At 40.3% G+C, this 16,906-nt stretch overlaps 1 protein-coding gene across 1 annotated transcript; it reads left to right on the forward strand.

The window, feature by feature from the left end:
- Positions 1–13,808: 13,808 nt before the first annotated feature.
- LOC137503084 (zinc finger protein 665-like) lies at positions 13,809–16,291 on the forward strand. Its single transcript, XM_068230531.1, has one exon. It carries the CDS (start codon positions 13,859–13,861, stop codon positions 15,248–15,250), a length of 1,392 nt encoding a protein of 463 aa, XP_068086632.1. The 5' UTR covers positions 13,809–13,858; the 3' UTR covers positions 15,251–16,291.
- Positions 16,292–16,906: the final 615 nt, after the last annotated feature.

Here is a 16,906-nt window from a genome sequence, read left to right on the forward strand (position 1 = left end):
TATAAGGCATAGACCACGATGTCATGAGACACAACGGCAAAGAATAGCAACATATATTTATCATTTAAACGTGTCAAACAATAAAATCCCCGTTTGTCAAGGAATGTTTTTAAATACACTGGGGATAAGCATTCAAATGGTGAAAACTGCCTTGAAAAAGGCCAGTGGATGTGGTATGATTGAAGTTGATGGAAGAGGTAAACACACGCCATCAAATAAAATCTCAGAAGAGCTTTGTCGTGACATTAGAGCACATATTGACAGATATCCAGTTTATAAGAGTCATTACAGCAGTGAACGAACGAAAAGGAAGTACATAGGAAGTGAACTGAATCTATCAAAAATGTATTCTTTATACTGCCAAGAATGTACCAAGGAAGGAAAAATAGCAGCAAAGAATGGTTGTTTTGAAAAATATTCAATGAAGAGTACAACATCGCTTTTAAGTTGCCAGATAACGATACGTGTGACAAGTGCGATGAATGTAATATCCAGATAAACCAACAATCATCCACACAACATGAAATATCTGAAATTATGAAAAGGAAGAGAGAGCACTTGGAAGAAGCCACCCGACGCTACAAGATGAAAGCAAATGACAAGGAAACTTGCGCCGAAAATGAGAAAGTCGTAATGGTGTACCTACAAAAATGTTTACTGACACCATATCTAAACAAATTCAGAGTGCTACTACCTCAAGAAGTTATGGACACTAAACTATACTCTATAAGATTCCACACTAAGACAGTCCTAGTGCATGATGTACGATGAAACCTATGGAGGCCGTGGAGGAAATGAGATGGCTTCATGTTTCTTGAAATGGGCAAATAATCATCTAACTGATGAAACACACGTCCTCACTGTCTGGTCAGAACAGAAATCATCAAATGATTATCATGTACTTCTGGCTTATTTCAAAATGGAAAAATTACAAGTTATTAACCACAAGTACTTGTTGCGTGGGCACACCCACATGGAAGTGGATACTGTACACACCATTATTGAAAGGAAGAAGAAAAGGATCAAGACACAAAACATCTTTACTTGTAATGATTGGATAAACTTAGTAGAAGAAAGTGGAAAAAATCAAAGTTGAAATAATGTGTTTGGCAGATTTCAAAGATTTCTTGGGTTTTTCAACAACATGATTGTTCTGAGGAAGAAAAACACCCTGGGAGAAAACGCAAATATTTCTGAAATGGTTTGGATCCAGGTGAGAAAAGACAAACCATACACCTATCAGTACAAAACCTTGTTCCTGGATGAAATGTTCAAATAAGTCGATTTGAGAAGGAATACCAGAAGTGCCAGGACATCTTTCCCACAAACTCTTCCTGTGATTAGAACTGTTAAGAAGTCAATTAGTAAAGAAAAGTATAAGGATTTGTGCACCATCTTGAAGTGGGTTCCAGAAGAATATCACTTGTACTTCAGGAATATCAAGACTGAAGAATCCGTCACAGGAGACTACCCTGACTCGGAATAAAAATTGCCTGGTTAGCAGTTTAACATAAGCGCAGTAGCGCTCAATGCTGTACTGAATTTTATTGATGTTTTCTTCCATGTGATTTTTATATGTTTATAATAAAGTCGATTTGAAAGGAGTTAGTGCTATAATTATATATTTTAACATGTCTTTTTCCTATCCTAAGTCCTCTCCACATCCTGACAAACAGATATCTTAAGACCACAAAAGTATGTAAAAATGAGAGAACAAAAACCCGTCATCACAGTATGAGGTACAAGTGCTTATGATTATATAAATGTAAGATAAATGTTATTTCAGTCTCTTGTTATTACCTTGTAGGGAAATTTGCGAGTAAAATTTCGTTTTCTGGTTCTACTGTTAAACTTACCATTTGGACTTAAGATAGTCTGGTTCTCAGGTACAGAAATATGTAGGTGATTTTAAATTTACAAATTTGCAATGTTCCTCCCTTTCTATGCTACTGTGTCTACTGCTGTCCAACAGTGTGTTCCTTTTCATGTTCTTATATCTCATCAATTGTTTGAAAAGCATTGGCAAAAGGGACTCAGGTTAAAACACAGCAGGTCATTGTGCACGTTAGGTTCCAAAAAGGGTAAAAAATAAAATAAGTAAAGGCAATGTAAATTTTAACCTAATAGAATTTGTATAGTATTATTTGAAGTAGTTGCACAAGTGGTATGTGTGTTGACTATGTTTGTGAAACAGAAAATATTATGAGTAAGAGTTTGTAAATTCTATACATTTATTAAGGATGAGCTGTGTGCTTAATAGAAAAAAATAGCAAAAATTGTATAATACTGTTTTTAGGAAATTGTCTTCTTCTCTGTTCTTTTAAAATTTAGTGCTTGATAATAATGTATTTTTGGGTACCATTTGCCACCAAGGTAGACACCTCTCTTGCATTTAATGGGATTTTCATTTGATTGTTCCTTTCCATTATATATATTTTTGAATGGGAGATAAATTAATTATACTCTTCTTGTGCCACTATGAAATTTATTTTCTCAGCTGTTTCTATTTTAGGCCTATATATTTTTATTTCCTTAATTCTTTATTCTATTTTTCTTATTTCTTACTGACAGCCTTCCGAAGATACTAAGGAGGAAATATTCATAGAGGAACAAACTGATGATCAGCTGTTGCCATACATCAAAGAAGAAACAAAGTACGTATACTACAAGTCTTATACAATATGGAATATGTTGTACCTATTCACTGTTGTGTTCAGTAGTGGTTGGTTTATCTCCAAAAGTGGCCATTTTCATCAGTTGAATCCTGTCTCTACAAGGTTACATTTAAACACTAATATCTGAAAATTCTATTGGTTAAAATTATCTAAAATATTCAGGAACTTTAAGATCATTTTTAATGTTCCATCATGTACTCGTAGTTTTATTCAATATATATCTACAAAAAGAATCTCTGGTAAAGCTAGATATTTTTGAAGTGTATTTGTTTACAATACCTTTAAGCAACCATGAAAAAGTGTTCTTTCTTTCACTTTCTCTGCATCATTTGTTCATCACATTTGTATCATCTGAAATGCTATATGAAACTATTGCTTCCAGATATTCTGAGTAATATTTTTATACGTTCATGCCAACAGTGACACACAGAAAAAGCGGTATTTGTAGATTAAAAATTAAATCTACAAATTCGAAATTGTTAAGTTTTATGTACATTGTAAACAATAAATATTTAAAACTAACATAATCAGTTTCATTAATCAATATAATGATGGCTGAGTTCAATAATGTGATGACTCGAAGAATGTCATTTTGAAATTATTTGGTTAGATTCCTTTTTTCTGATCATTTCTGTTCTCTTATGTGTTAAGTCAGATTCCTCCATTTGTGGACGCCAAAGCAGATAATGTGTTGTAGAAATGAAACTTTGAGGTCAGTTATGCTACATCTTCGGTATCATAGTTTTCAAATAAAACTTGTGCATTATTGTAAGCATAAAAAAATTGTGCTATTGAATTTATGTTCATTCCAGTGATGTGCTCACACTTTCTATTTCATTTTAGTGCTCATTGTCAGTCAGGTGCTTCTAGTGTGTTGATTGCAAACATACTTACACAATTAGTATTAACCAATAAAATGGACAGGTACAAGTGGAGTTTTAAATTTGTGCAGGTTGCCTAAAAAAATTCAGAATTCTTCAAGTAAGTGAATTTATTATCTCATAAAAGTAGATCAATAATCGGTACATTATTGCTTCACGTCCGTAGGTTTACCCTCAAAGTGCCCTACACGTGACCCCCGGGTGGTGCTAAGAAAGCAATAACTGTGGCTGCTGGACCTATCTTTTTAAAGATCCTCCAGCAATGGCAGAAGTATTTCATGGAAATGGCTCTTCTCAGAGCTACCAGACAAGAAACATCGGACCTTTCATCCATGTTTTCAAGCTTAACGTAGAAAGCATCAGCAGAGCAAAATGTGACTACCTGTCCAAAGTTATCCTGAATAATAATATAGTTGTTGTGGGTATACATGAAATCCATACAGCCAATGAAGAAGAGTTTCAGAAAAGAGGCCTCATTAATGGTTTCACAGCTCTTGGTGCAACATATCACAGTGCACATGGTATAGCTACTTATGTTCGTAATAATATCCAAGATGCCTCACTGCTCTTTCAAAACGAAGACGAAGACATCCATTGTGTTGCTGTGCGAGTGGCACATGTTACTATTTTTAACAATTATAAACCCCCAAACGCACAGTGGTCAGGTACCATACTCCTGACTGCTCAACACCCTGCAGTTTATATAGGCGACTTCAACAGCCATCACGAACTATGGAAGTACTCGGATGTCAATGAATGTGGAAAGAAACTCATAGAATAGACAGAAATGAACAATCTCCATCTGATTTTTGACCCAAAAGATCTTGGTACTTTCCAGTCAGCTGCATGAAATAGGAATTTCAATCCTGAATTGTGATTTGTTAGCTGCATTGATGCAGGACAGCCCTTACATACCAGTCGTAAAGTGTTAAGACATTTTCCCCACAGTCAACATGGCCCCATTGTAGTGGACATTGGCATCAAAATTCCTGTTGTGCGGTCAATCCCACATGCTCGGAGGAACTTCAGAAAAGCAAATTCGTCAACATTCACCACTGAACTGGATAAATGTGTTCGGTGGATTGCTCCCAAGCACAATTACAAGCGTTTCGTAGATGCAGTTATGATGGCGGGTAAGAAGAGTAGAAAAGAATACATCCCTGGTTGGACTGTAGAGACTGATGCACTCTATAACGAATATCGGCATACTGGTGATGAAGACATAGCTGATGAACTTCTTTCCAGCATGGATACTACCCGGAGAGAACGGTGGATTGAGACAGTGGAGAATATCGACCTAACTCATTCCAGTAGAAGATCTTCGGGGCACCGCTGAAAACTTGGAGGAAGGACACCTTTGGTGAAGCAACAGCCTGGAGTTACTCCGGATGAAGTAGCATCTCACATCGTCACAACTTCCCAAACTCCATCAGATAAGAAACATACCAAATACATACGGCGCCAGCTCCAAACTCTGGAATCAAGAACACCACGCACATCAAGGTATTCACAACCGCTTACGGTGCAAGACATCAATGCTGCTCTCAAAGACGTTAAACCAAGTACAGCTCCAGATTTTGACGACATTCATCCAGAATTTCGCATTCATTTAGGGAAGAATGCAAGAAGTTGGCTGTTAAGGTTTTTTACCGACCTTCTACAGAACAGACAACTCCCGGCAGAATTCAAACGAACGAAAGTGATTTCCATCTTGAAACCAGGTAAGCCTGCCAATGACCCAAGCAGTTATAGACCAGTTGCCCTTCTTTTTGAGAGGCTATTCCACAACAGAATCAACGCAACTATTTTTCAGCATATTACAGTTGATCAAGCTGGATTCAGGCCAAATCGCAGCTGCTGCGAACAAGTGCTTTCACTGACATTCCACATGGAAGCAGGTTTCCAGAAACAACTCAAGACCTCAGCTGTATTCATTGATCTTACAGCAGCATTTGACGCAGTCTGGGGGGAAGGATTAATTTACATGCTTCTCCGAATTGCACCCCGTAGGACCATCGTGCAGGTTATAAGCAATATGCTCAATGACAGAAGATTTTGAGTGTGTATGGGAAATAGTATGAGTAGAGAAAGGAAGCTCAAAAATGGATTACCTCAAGGATTCGTACTGTCTCCCCTACTGTTCAATTTGTATATCTCCGATCTCCCAGAAACATCATCGCAAACATTTTATATGCTGATATCATAACACTAGCCACTCAAAATCAATACCTTAGTGTGACAGAAGAAGTGCTACAAAGAGATCTGATTTCACTTGAAATGTACTTCAAGAAATGGCAACTGTGTCCTAACTCTAACAAAACAGAAGTGTCATGTTTTCACCTTAATAATCGCCAAGCTGGCATTAAACTTCACATACGTTTTTGTCACCAAGAACTTCGGCATAGCAGCTCTCCCAAATATTTGTGGATTACACTTGATCGCACACTATCTTACAAACAACATCTTATGAATCTGTCAAAAAAAGCTCAAAACACGTAATATTATCCTTCAGAAATTGTATGGCTCAAGTTGGTGTTCATCAGCAAAGGCTTTATGATCTGCTTTGGGACTGGTATTCTCGTGTGGTGAGTACTGTGCACCAGTTTGGCTGGGTAGCCCATATACAAGACTAATTGGTACTCAACTGAATGTTAGCTTGCGGTTAATATCCAGTCCACATCCCTTTATTGGCTCCCAATTCTGTCAGGTATAATGCCACCTGTTTTAAAAAGATAAAATGCTCCCATCCGAGAGTTCAAGAAGATAGAAATGAAGCCTCAACTTCCTGTTTTGGATGTTATTCCTGTTCTCAAGGTTACGAGGTTGGAGTCACGACATCCATCTTTGCATGATGCTGTCGCATTGGCTGATGGGAATTTTCACCCTTAAGAAGAATGAAGAAGTCGCTGGAAAGTTGCCACAGACAGTTCCTTACACAACATCTTTTCTGGTGAACATCATCTACCACATAAGATTTGGACCACTCTGAATTGGGTGAGAACAAATCATGGACGACGCAGGGATGCCCTTTATAAGTGGAAATATATCTCATCACCAGACTGCGGCTGTGGTGCATCTCGACAGATGATCCCCATATTGTAAGTGAATGAACACGACGTTCCTACACAGGTAGCCTGAGTGACTTTTTTGAACCAACAGAGGAAGCCATACAGAAGATCACTCAACTGGACATTCTGCTATAAAACATGTTTCTTGTCTGTACATTTGTAAATACTATATATTTGTATATATGTATCTAACTGGTTGCCCTATGCTAATAATAATAATAATAGGTAAATAACGTAGTGATATAATATTCTTTCAAAATTGTAATTATTGTCACTGACCTTACGAAGTACCACAAGTGTATGTCCTGTTTTAAAACATTTAATCCAGTAGTATTTTTGAACTGTAATTGTGACATTGCTAATTAATTTTTTGCTGTCACACCTTTGTTGGTTACTGTGTGAAATGATCTTTGATAATCCGTGGGAAATGATTGTATAGTCTCGGATTGGTGCTCTTAACAAAGCCCTTGTGTCAGCAGGTCATGCGATGGCTAGTCATAGCCTAAGGTTTGACTTCAAACCAGATTTGTGATGGAAACTATGAATTCTGAATGGTTTATTTGATTTTGTGAGTGGTTAGAGTCTCCTCTGCTCTTATGTGATGCACTTACTTGTTCCTACTGTACTTTCACAACTAGTGGCAAGAAATATCCATTTCGGTCCTCAGAACTACCAAGCACCAGCTCACACTCTCTGTTTCTTTGTAATTCATGCGTAACAGGACACAATAGGCTACGTTAGAGAACAATCTTGTATTATGACCACCAGTAAAAATGTTGCTTATGAATCCTTTTCACACACAAAATCATATTTCTATTTTTGATGGAGTCTAAATTAGCTTTCTACTTTCTACACATATTTTGTGCAGAGACCAACAAAGCGACATGCATTTTATGTGTCTTCTTTTTTCTTGGCATATATGTCAGAGGACAGTCCATTGTCTACGTAGCTTAGTCCATTTTACATCATAGATTTTAGATGCTTCTGAAGGATTCAGTCGACCGGATCTTATCTGCTACTTCCCACTTTGTTTTATATCTCACCTCAGGCGCTATTGTTTCCTCACTCTCATTTCAGCAGTCTACAAATATCATGCCGCAACTTAAATGACTTCCTTTAAAATGTCTAAACTATTTGCCATGCCAGTTGGGTATTGAATTACATAAGAAAAGATTTTAAGATTCATAAAATTTCCTAATTGCTGACTTGTGGAAATACACGTATTTCTGAGATTACCAATTAGTGATGAGATTACCTTCCATTTGTGGAGACACACATCGTCCTGAGCTAAATAGTGATGAGGCTTACTTCCGTTTGTGTAGAGACACATGGTCCTGAAGTAACCACTTAGTTATGTGGCTTCCTTCCAGCTTTAGAGCGTTGAGTGTCACATGGCCCTGAGCTGACCACTTTGTGCCACTCCTCCATGGTCTTCATATTTATAGGCGTGATCGGAGTGAAAATAACAAACTGATTAATATGATCGTCTGCTGTCTATGACGTATGTAAGCAGAAATATGAATTGCAAAATTCTATTCAGGCTAGAATACACTGACGGACTCCCCTCTTGTAGGTACTCGTATAATTTCACCGGATATTCAAACTGCCCTTCCCATTTAACACAGATATCCCCATTTTTTATTTTTTGAGTTATAAGTTTATCTTCACAATGCATTTATAGGAGTCACTTAAACACGAAATCCAGAAGCGTTCAGACATTCAAACACTATTTTGTGAAAATAAGTTTTTATAGATATCGGACATAGGCATTAGGGGAGAAAATTTGAACATACAATAAACTAATTTGAATGTTAGGATGTGTAAAATATCCATTTTTGTAACAGAATATTCATCAGTCTGCATCTGGTGGCAGGGTCCGCTGTTGTGGTTCATTGACTCCAGTTAGTTCGGTCTCGGGCCATGTCTGCATGTAGTCTTCCAACTTTCAGGCCGTTGTGCACTTTATCAGTATATGCTGTCTGGTTCGTCCCTAGCGCCTCTTTTCACCGACTTTCTGTGCAATACTCTGACTTTCCCAATGTATCGTCCTGTACACGCAACACATGACCAAACCAGCGCACACGCCTTTCCCCAATTTTCTTCTGGATCGCTGCAATGCCAAAACGTTTTCTAATAACATCATTTGTAATGTGATCTAGTCTAATTATGCCAGCCTTCCACCTAAGCAACTTCGTATCCATGATGCTTAGTTGGCGTTCTACCTCTAGAGCTGATCAGCATTCGTTGCCGTAGAAAACGACACGATGGATATCGATAGGACAGATATCAGTTCGGTAGAACTTAGTTTAGAGATGGTCCTTCGTCCAAAGTTCGGAAGGGCGCCTGTTGTCATTCTCCACTTCAGTCAGGCTTTGTATATCCTTAAGTTGACTTCATCAGTAAGTCGGCCATAATCATAGATTGTGGAGCCAATATACTTAAATATCTCTACTCGTACAATATCTTCAACGTCAACATGCATGGTTCCAACTTCTCGACGATGTAATGCAATGTATTCTGTCTTTTTCTTGTTGGGGCGCGGGACTTATTGCGCTAGTCGATTGTTCCAGCCTTCTGTTTGACGCTGCAGGTCTAGCTTATTCTCTTCAGCTAAATGATATCATTTGCTTAGAGAAGTGTCCATGGTATTGGACTGCGCAGGTTTGTGGTAATTATGTCCATCACAAGAATAAGCTGCAGTGGTGATAAGCCTGGGCCTTGATGGACTCCTACAGTTATGCGGAAGTCATCAGACGCTCCTGCGGCAGCTTGAACACAACTCATTTGTTCTTTGTAGAGCAATTATACCCTCTCAGCAAGGTGCTCTGGAATGCCATGTACTTGTTGGGCTGACTGATTAGGTCATGAAGTCCCCGATGGAAGGGCTTCTAAGGGTCAGGAAATTTGTGATGAAGCCTCTTATTCTTTTCACAGTGTTTCTCAAGTAATAGTCCGGCAGCATGGGTTTCTCCTATTGCGCCACAATTTTACACAAATCCAGCTTGGCTTGTTGTATGTTTGTCTAAATCGCTAATCCTTTTGTCGAAGATTTGTTCTACGTCTCTCATTGCGAGGGTCAGAAGTATGTTCGGGCCGTGATTAGAAAAATTGGCAGGGCTTCCCTTATTTCTGAATTGATAATCAGTCGCTAGTCTGTTTGTTTTTGACCTTCTTTGATGATATGGTTGAAAAGCTTGCTTTAGCCACACTGCTGCATCCCCCCATTGAGAGAAACAAAACTCTGCTGGAAGATAATCGGGACATATGGCTTTCCCTGGTTTCATTTCCTTCAGCATAGTCTGGACTTTAGTGAAGTCATTTCCCTACGTTGGACCTTCAACAGCGGAGATGATTAGGATTGGTAGATACGGAAATTTCATGATTGAAATGTTGTCAAAATAGTTCCACCAGTGTACTCGCGCTTCCCGCCTGTCCAGTAGCAAATCGTTTGTACCTCATTGATGCCGTAAAAACGTTGGGCTTCTGACGTTTTGCGGTGGCTCGATTGGACTAGCCGTTAAAAATTCCGCTCGAATTCGCGCATGTCATGTTTCAGATATAGACCTGCCTACCGGTTTGATTTTGTTACGGCAAATACCTCCTTCATTTTACGAGTGGCTGCCTTGTAGGCATTCCAACGAGCAAGAAACTCGTGGTACAGCTGCTTCTTCAACCGTACTGCATATTTTACATCTTCATTCCTTGGCCATATATCATGTTTAATCCTTCGTTGTCGTCGCCCTGACTTAATTGTTCCAGGAATAGAGCGAAAGGCGTCTTTCAGTTTAGTCCGGCTCACTTCAACTATGGTGATTTGTGACTCTGTAACTTTTGCAACGACGTTAGTCTCCTTCATCAGGGGCAACCATTTGATCCCAATTTGTCTATTTCCTGTGAAGTATTGGGCTCTTGGTGACTTTATCTACAGCTTAGATGACTGGTCTTGTTGCATCACAAGAATTTAATAAGGGACAACTGTTATCTCTAGAACATCTTCGAGATTTCACCATCTCACAAGGATGTAGTCAATGCGAATTGGATGGGAGCCACTGTAGTACAGAGTAGATGAATATCACTCTTTTTGAACCGTGTGTTTGCGATGATCAGTTTCTGCATAATCGCGAATTTGTTGGGCATCGTCGTTCTTTTCTCCATATCCATGAACGGCATGGACTGTTTGTTCTTTCCTCGGTCCGACACGTCCATTCAGATCAGCGGCAGCGATAAGATAGTCAGCGGTCTTCTTGTCAGGCAGTGCCCAGAACGCATCTTTGGTTTCCATGCGCACGTCAGTTTGTGGAGCGTTGCGCTGAATAATTGGAATTTCCTTCTCTCCCAAATGCGGACGAGTTACATCAAGCGATTGTCAAACTTTTGCACCTCGGAGACTGAACCGTCAAATTTAGCTGATATGACAATGTCAACACCATGAGCTGTTCTTCGGTTTATGTTGTACACCAGTTAGTAACCACACCTCTTTTCACATGACTTTTCTCCATTCCATCTTTTTTTCCGCACCTCTCAAATGCCTACAAGCCTTCTCTCAAGTGCAGTGGCGTATTCGCTACTTCACCCAGGCATAATTCAATGATGGGATACATAATGGGGGTACTAGCATGGTTAGCCGTCACAGCCCGTGCGACGGTAACCCTAGCATACTTTTCATGCTGACTGGGCACTGCCAATGCGCGTCCCTTCCAGGGGCTGCACTAACCTTGGCTCCGATACCATGAGACATATTTCTGTAATGATGTAACGGCATTATTTTACGGCCGGCTTGTCTTGAAGCATTTAAGTGCTCATGACGGAAGGTAGTAACGCAGCTGCGGACATGGAGAACAGATGCCTTTTGCAGCCACTCTTCTAGAGAAGAAACGCTACCCTCTTTTCTGCATTAACTTCCAGAAATTTAGTGTACCTCTTCCGCCATCTGGTCCCTAGTGAACGTCTCCATCTCCGCCAAAGTTGCCATTAAGGACTTTGTACATGTTTGGTACGCGAGAGCTTTTGTATTTTGCTCAAGTTCATCGGCAGGCCAGCGGGGAACCCGTACCCGTCACCTGGGAAGCGCCACGTGTTACAGCAATATAGCTGGTTTGTGTACGATATTTATCAATGCAAAAAGAAACATTATTTTACTGAAAACTAATTGTGAACCTGATAAATTACTTGGCACAGGAATCAAGTATTCACGTAAAGAAGAAGGGTTACAGACTTTTGCACCTTTGCTGGGTGTGATATGCCACAGAATCTATGACATACCATCCAGTGTCGTATTTTCTGCCCCCTGTTGTCTAGTGGTGTCAACATCAATATCTTGTTTGATGATCAAGAGATTTAGTCTGTCATATCTGGAATGAATGTCCCCCTTTCATTTGTCCACTTATTTTTTCCAAAGAGTGCAGTAAAAATACATGGTCGAGCCACCCATTAGTTTGCTTGTGAGCCAGTCATGCATTCGACTGGGCCATGTGAATTCAGATCATACAGCATGAATTGGAATGTACCAGTCCATGTTACGATATATTTTAGCATGCGTGATCGATTTTCCCATGTCGCAGTTTTAAGCGGATCTCACCTTTAACCAAGAAATTTGCATTTCCCGCCCTTCTTCCGTAGAATATGTAGAACTACTCTGTGGTGGGGAGACAGGCTCAGAATTGGATGCTATCCAACTATGTTATTAATCCACTAAAAATAATCACGTTGCCCGTGATCTTTTGAAATAATTAGAGTAATATTTCTTCTTTTACATAGCAGCAATATCCACTACGGTGCAATTCAACGTCTTGTCATCTCGAATTTTGGCTCAAGCCTTGATTTTCATGCTCCTTCTATCCGTATTGTTAAAGTAATACTTGTAAGAATATTCAAGGGCATGATAGGTTGCGTTTGGTTTCAAAATTGGGATATTAGGACATTGTAATAAAACGCTACCACCAATGCCATATTCTGTGTTGCCTTCATAATGTCTTTAACAGCAGTGTCTTGAGGAGAAAAGACAGTATCAATGCTAGCGAGAGAGCCGTCGTATGCTTGTTATATTTCAGCTTTGCCAGGATTTCATCAGGATTAGTGGCTACCGTGTTAAATACAGGAATTAAGACGTGGACTGATGTAGTACATTGTAGTAAGTATGAACGTCCTTGTATAAACCTACCGTCCTATATATAGGTTGGCTATATTTGATTGCACATCAAAAATACATATTTCGGAAAAGCGACACAGTGACATAATAAAATGTTATAGTGATATAACAATGTACAAATACAATATGTATATTTGTGTGACAAAATAACATTGATAAATGATTAGCCTTGTTTAAACAGATCTTGCTGAATGTCGGCAAACGTCCTCAACTTTATTAATGTCTACACCACAGACATTCTCTCAAACAACCTCAAGAACAAGGTCCTTTACAAAAATTATTACTTCCCTGCAACAAAGCGCAGAGTGCTTCAACAAGATCAAAACTCGAAAGCATATGCCGTTCTTTATGTAGGGGGACAGACTACGGATATCGATAGAATAATATGTGCTGGATTAAAGAGCTTGTGTGAGTATTTACCCTTTTAGGCTGGATCACTTCTCATGCTTTTTTCAAATGAGGTTGTCTATTAACTCGTACATTTCTAAACCGTGACAGGTTTCTTGCGCCTGATATCGTGATCAAGAAAAGACGCTACATATTCTCGTAACAAGTGAGAGCTTTTGAAATTTAACCTCAGATGATGTTTACTCTTAGGAATGTAATGTTTATGAGTAACGAGCTCTCTGCACTGGATATCAGTGATTGGAATGTCCAGTAGCAAATCCCCTGTGTGAGAGTTGTAGTGGATTTGGCTGTTGAACTATTGGTCACATGGTTTTAATTTGTCACTGTAGATCGAGACCCGAGGTGAGCTATAGAGATCATCAACCTACGGACGGCGGATCATCTAGTTTTAGGTGTAGTGTGTGCAGTGAAGTCCTGGCTAGGAAGTTGGACTTCTTGCGACATCTGAAGAGACACAAGGAAGATCGACCCTTCAAGTGCGCTCACTGCGGAAAGGTGTTATGTAGACGAAGCAACTTGTCGAAACACCTCAGGATCCACCCGCTCCAAGTGTGCGGATTTTCTGATAATTGCTTTACAAAGAGGAAAATGCTGACTGGGGACACGCGATTGTATAAAGGTGGGATTATAAACGATTGCTCAGTATCTCATTCAAATTTCAGGAAAAGGCCGGACGTTATGCGGTCTCGCACGGGCGAGAACCGATACTGCTGCAACGTCTGTGGAAAATCCATCAGCTGGAGAAATCTAGCAGGTCACATGGGTATTCACACAGGCAACAAGCCTCACTCTTGCACTGTATGTTGCAAATCATTCGTCAAAAACAGCAGTTTATCTTATCAAAAGTTGACTCAAACAGGAGAGAAGCCAAACAAATGCAATGTCTGTAGCAAGTCATTCACGCAGAATGGCAGTCTAACCGGTCAAATGGGGACCCATGCAGGCGAGAAGCCATACAGCTGCAATGTCTGTGGAAAATCATTCAGAACGAAAGGCAGTCTGACCGTTCATTTACGTACCCATACAGGCGAGAAGCCGTACAGCTGTAATATCTGTGGCAAATCATTCATTAAGAGAGGTAAACTAACCGAACATATGCGGACCCATACAGGCGAGAAGCCCTACAGTTGCAATGTCTGTGGAAAACCATTCAGAACGAAAGGCAGTCTGACCGTTCATTTACGTACCCATACAGGCGAGAAGCCGTACAGCTGCAATGTCTGTAGCAAATCATTCGCACAGAAAGGCAGACTGACCGTTCATATCTGTACCCATACAGGCGAAAAGCCTTACAGCTGCAATGTTTGTGGTAAATCATTCATAAACGGGGGTAAACTAACCGCACATGTGCGGACCCATACGGGCGAGAAGCCCTACAGGTGCAATGATTGTGGCAAATCATTCATACAGAAAGGTAAACTAACCGAACATATGCGGACCCATACAGGCGAGAAGCCTTACAGTTGCAATGTATGTGGTAAATCATTCACAACGAAAGGCAGTCTGACTGTTCATATGTGTACCCATACAGGCGAGAAGGTACACAGCTGCAATGTCTGTGGCAAATCATTCGTAAAGAGAGGTCAACTAACCGAACATATGCGGACCCATACAGGCGAGAAGCCTTACAACTGCAATATCTGTGGCAATTCATACGCAACGAAAGGCAGTCTGACCGATCATATGCGTGCCCATACATGCGTAAAGCCAAACAGATGCAATGTCTGTGACAAATCATTCGTAAAGAGAGGTCAACTAACCGAACATATGCGGACCCATACAGGCGAGAAGCCTTACAGCTGCAATATCTGTAGCAAATCATACGCAACGAAAGGCAGTCTGACCGATCATATGCGTGCCCATACATGCGTAAAGCCAAACAGATGCAATGTCTGTGACAAATTATTCACAAAGAAAGGCAGTCTGACCGCTCATTTGCGGACCCATACAGGCGAGAAGCCATACAGATGCAATACCTGTGGCAAATCATTCACAAAGAAAGGCAATCTGACCGCTCATTTGCTGACCCATACAGGCGAGAAGCCTTACAGCTGCAATATCCGTGGCTAATCATTCACAACGAAAGGCAGTCTGACAGATCATATGCTTACCCATACAGGCGTGAAGCCAAAAAGGTGCAATGTCTGTGACAAATCATTCATACAGAAAGGCATTCTAACCGGTCACATGCGGACCCATACAGGCGAGAAGCTTTACAGCTGCAATGTCTGTAGCAAATTATTCGCACAGAAAAGCAGTCTGACCATTCAAATGTGTACCCATACAGGCGAAAAGCCTTACAGTTGCAATGCTTGTGGCAAATCATTCATACAGAAAGGTAAACTAACCGAACATATGCGGACCCATACAGCCGAGAAGCCTTACAGCTGCAATGTATGTGGTAAATCATTCACAACGAAAGGCAGTCTGGCTGTTCATGGTGTACCCATTCGGTCATATGGGGACCCATACAGGCGGGAAGCCATACAGCTACAATGTCTGTGGCAAATCATTCATAAGGAGAGGCAAACTTACCGAACATATGAGGAAACATAGAGGCGAATCATAAAGAGAGGCAAACTAACCGAACATATGGGGACCCATACAGGCGAGAAGCCAACCAGCTGCATTGTCTGTGGCAAATCATTCACAAAGAAAGGCAGTCTGACCTAACTGTTCATATGCGGACGCACACAGAAGGGAGGCCATACTGTTACAAAGTTCATTCCACTGAAGCAAAATTTGTAGGATTCCAGCAAGATATAACAGATTTCCTGGATTCAGGAGGTCAATTGGACTGTATCGCGACTGACCTGTCCAAGGCATTTGATAGGGTAGATCATGGGAGACTACTGGCAAAAATGAGTGCAATTGGACTAGATAAAAGAGTGACTAAAATGGGTGGCTCTGTTTTTAGGAAATAGAACTCAGAGAATTATAGTAGGTGAAGCTTTATCTGGCCCTGTAAAAATTAAGACGGGAATTCCTCAAGGCAGTATTATTGGACCTTTATGTTTTCTTATATATATCAATGATGTGTAAAGAAGTGGAATCAGAGATAAGGCTTTTCGCAGATGTTATTCTGTACAGAGTAATAAATAAGTTACAAGATTGTGAGCAACTGCAAAATGATCTCTATAATGTTGTCGGGTTGTTGCATTTTCAGATTAAAGTTTGCAAATGAACTGTTTTCATTCAGTAATGGCTACTATACCCCACCCATATCCAATCCCTCCTTCAACGATAACGCCCCTTCCTCCCCATCATCAATAACCGAACCACCGCCGTCTCAATCTATATATGTAGGATTGAGACGGCAGTGAACCGAACTGCCGAACTTTACCCCCACCACTACCACGTGAAAGGGTTTGACAGCAGCATAGGTCCTACCGTTCCGAGGGCCCGGCTCAGACTGAATACTTTTGCTCTCCACCCGCGTGGGCGCGCTATTGTACATCACGTCACTCACCCTAAGCCCACGTGACGAATACGGCAGCTCATATTGGTAGAAACATCTCCCGATTGCTATTGGTCGATTTGAGTTTGACAACTTGGACCACGTGAGACGACCACGTTTTTACGTTTGTGACAATTAGCTTTACTTTGATTTGCATGCGTATAACTGTTATCTTCGTTTGCGTGTTTGAAGAAAAAGTACAAGATATTTGAGGTAAGCATCCTTACTGTTCTTGTTTTACTAATCTCCTGAGGCCAGAACATGAAAAC

This window comes from Anabrus simplex, chromosome X (assembly GCF_040414725.1).
Source record: "Anabrus simplex isolate iqAnaSimp1 chromosome X, ASM4041472v1, whole genome shotgun sequence".
NCBI classification, from domain to species: Eukaryota; Metazoa; Arthropoda; class Insecta; order Orthoptera; family Tettigoniidae; genus Anabrus; species Anabrus simplex.

What these genes read in the sequence shown, in the direction of transcription:
- LOC137503084 (XM_068230531.1), top strand. Translation starts at nt 13,859, where the DNA reads ATGCGGTCTCGCACGGGCGAGAACCGATACTGCTGCAACGTCTGTGGA.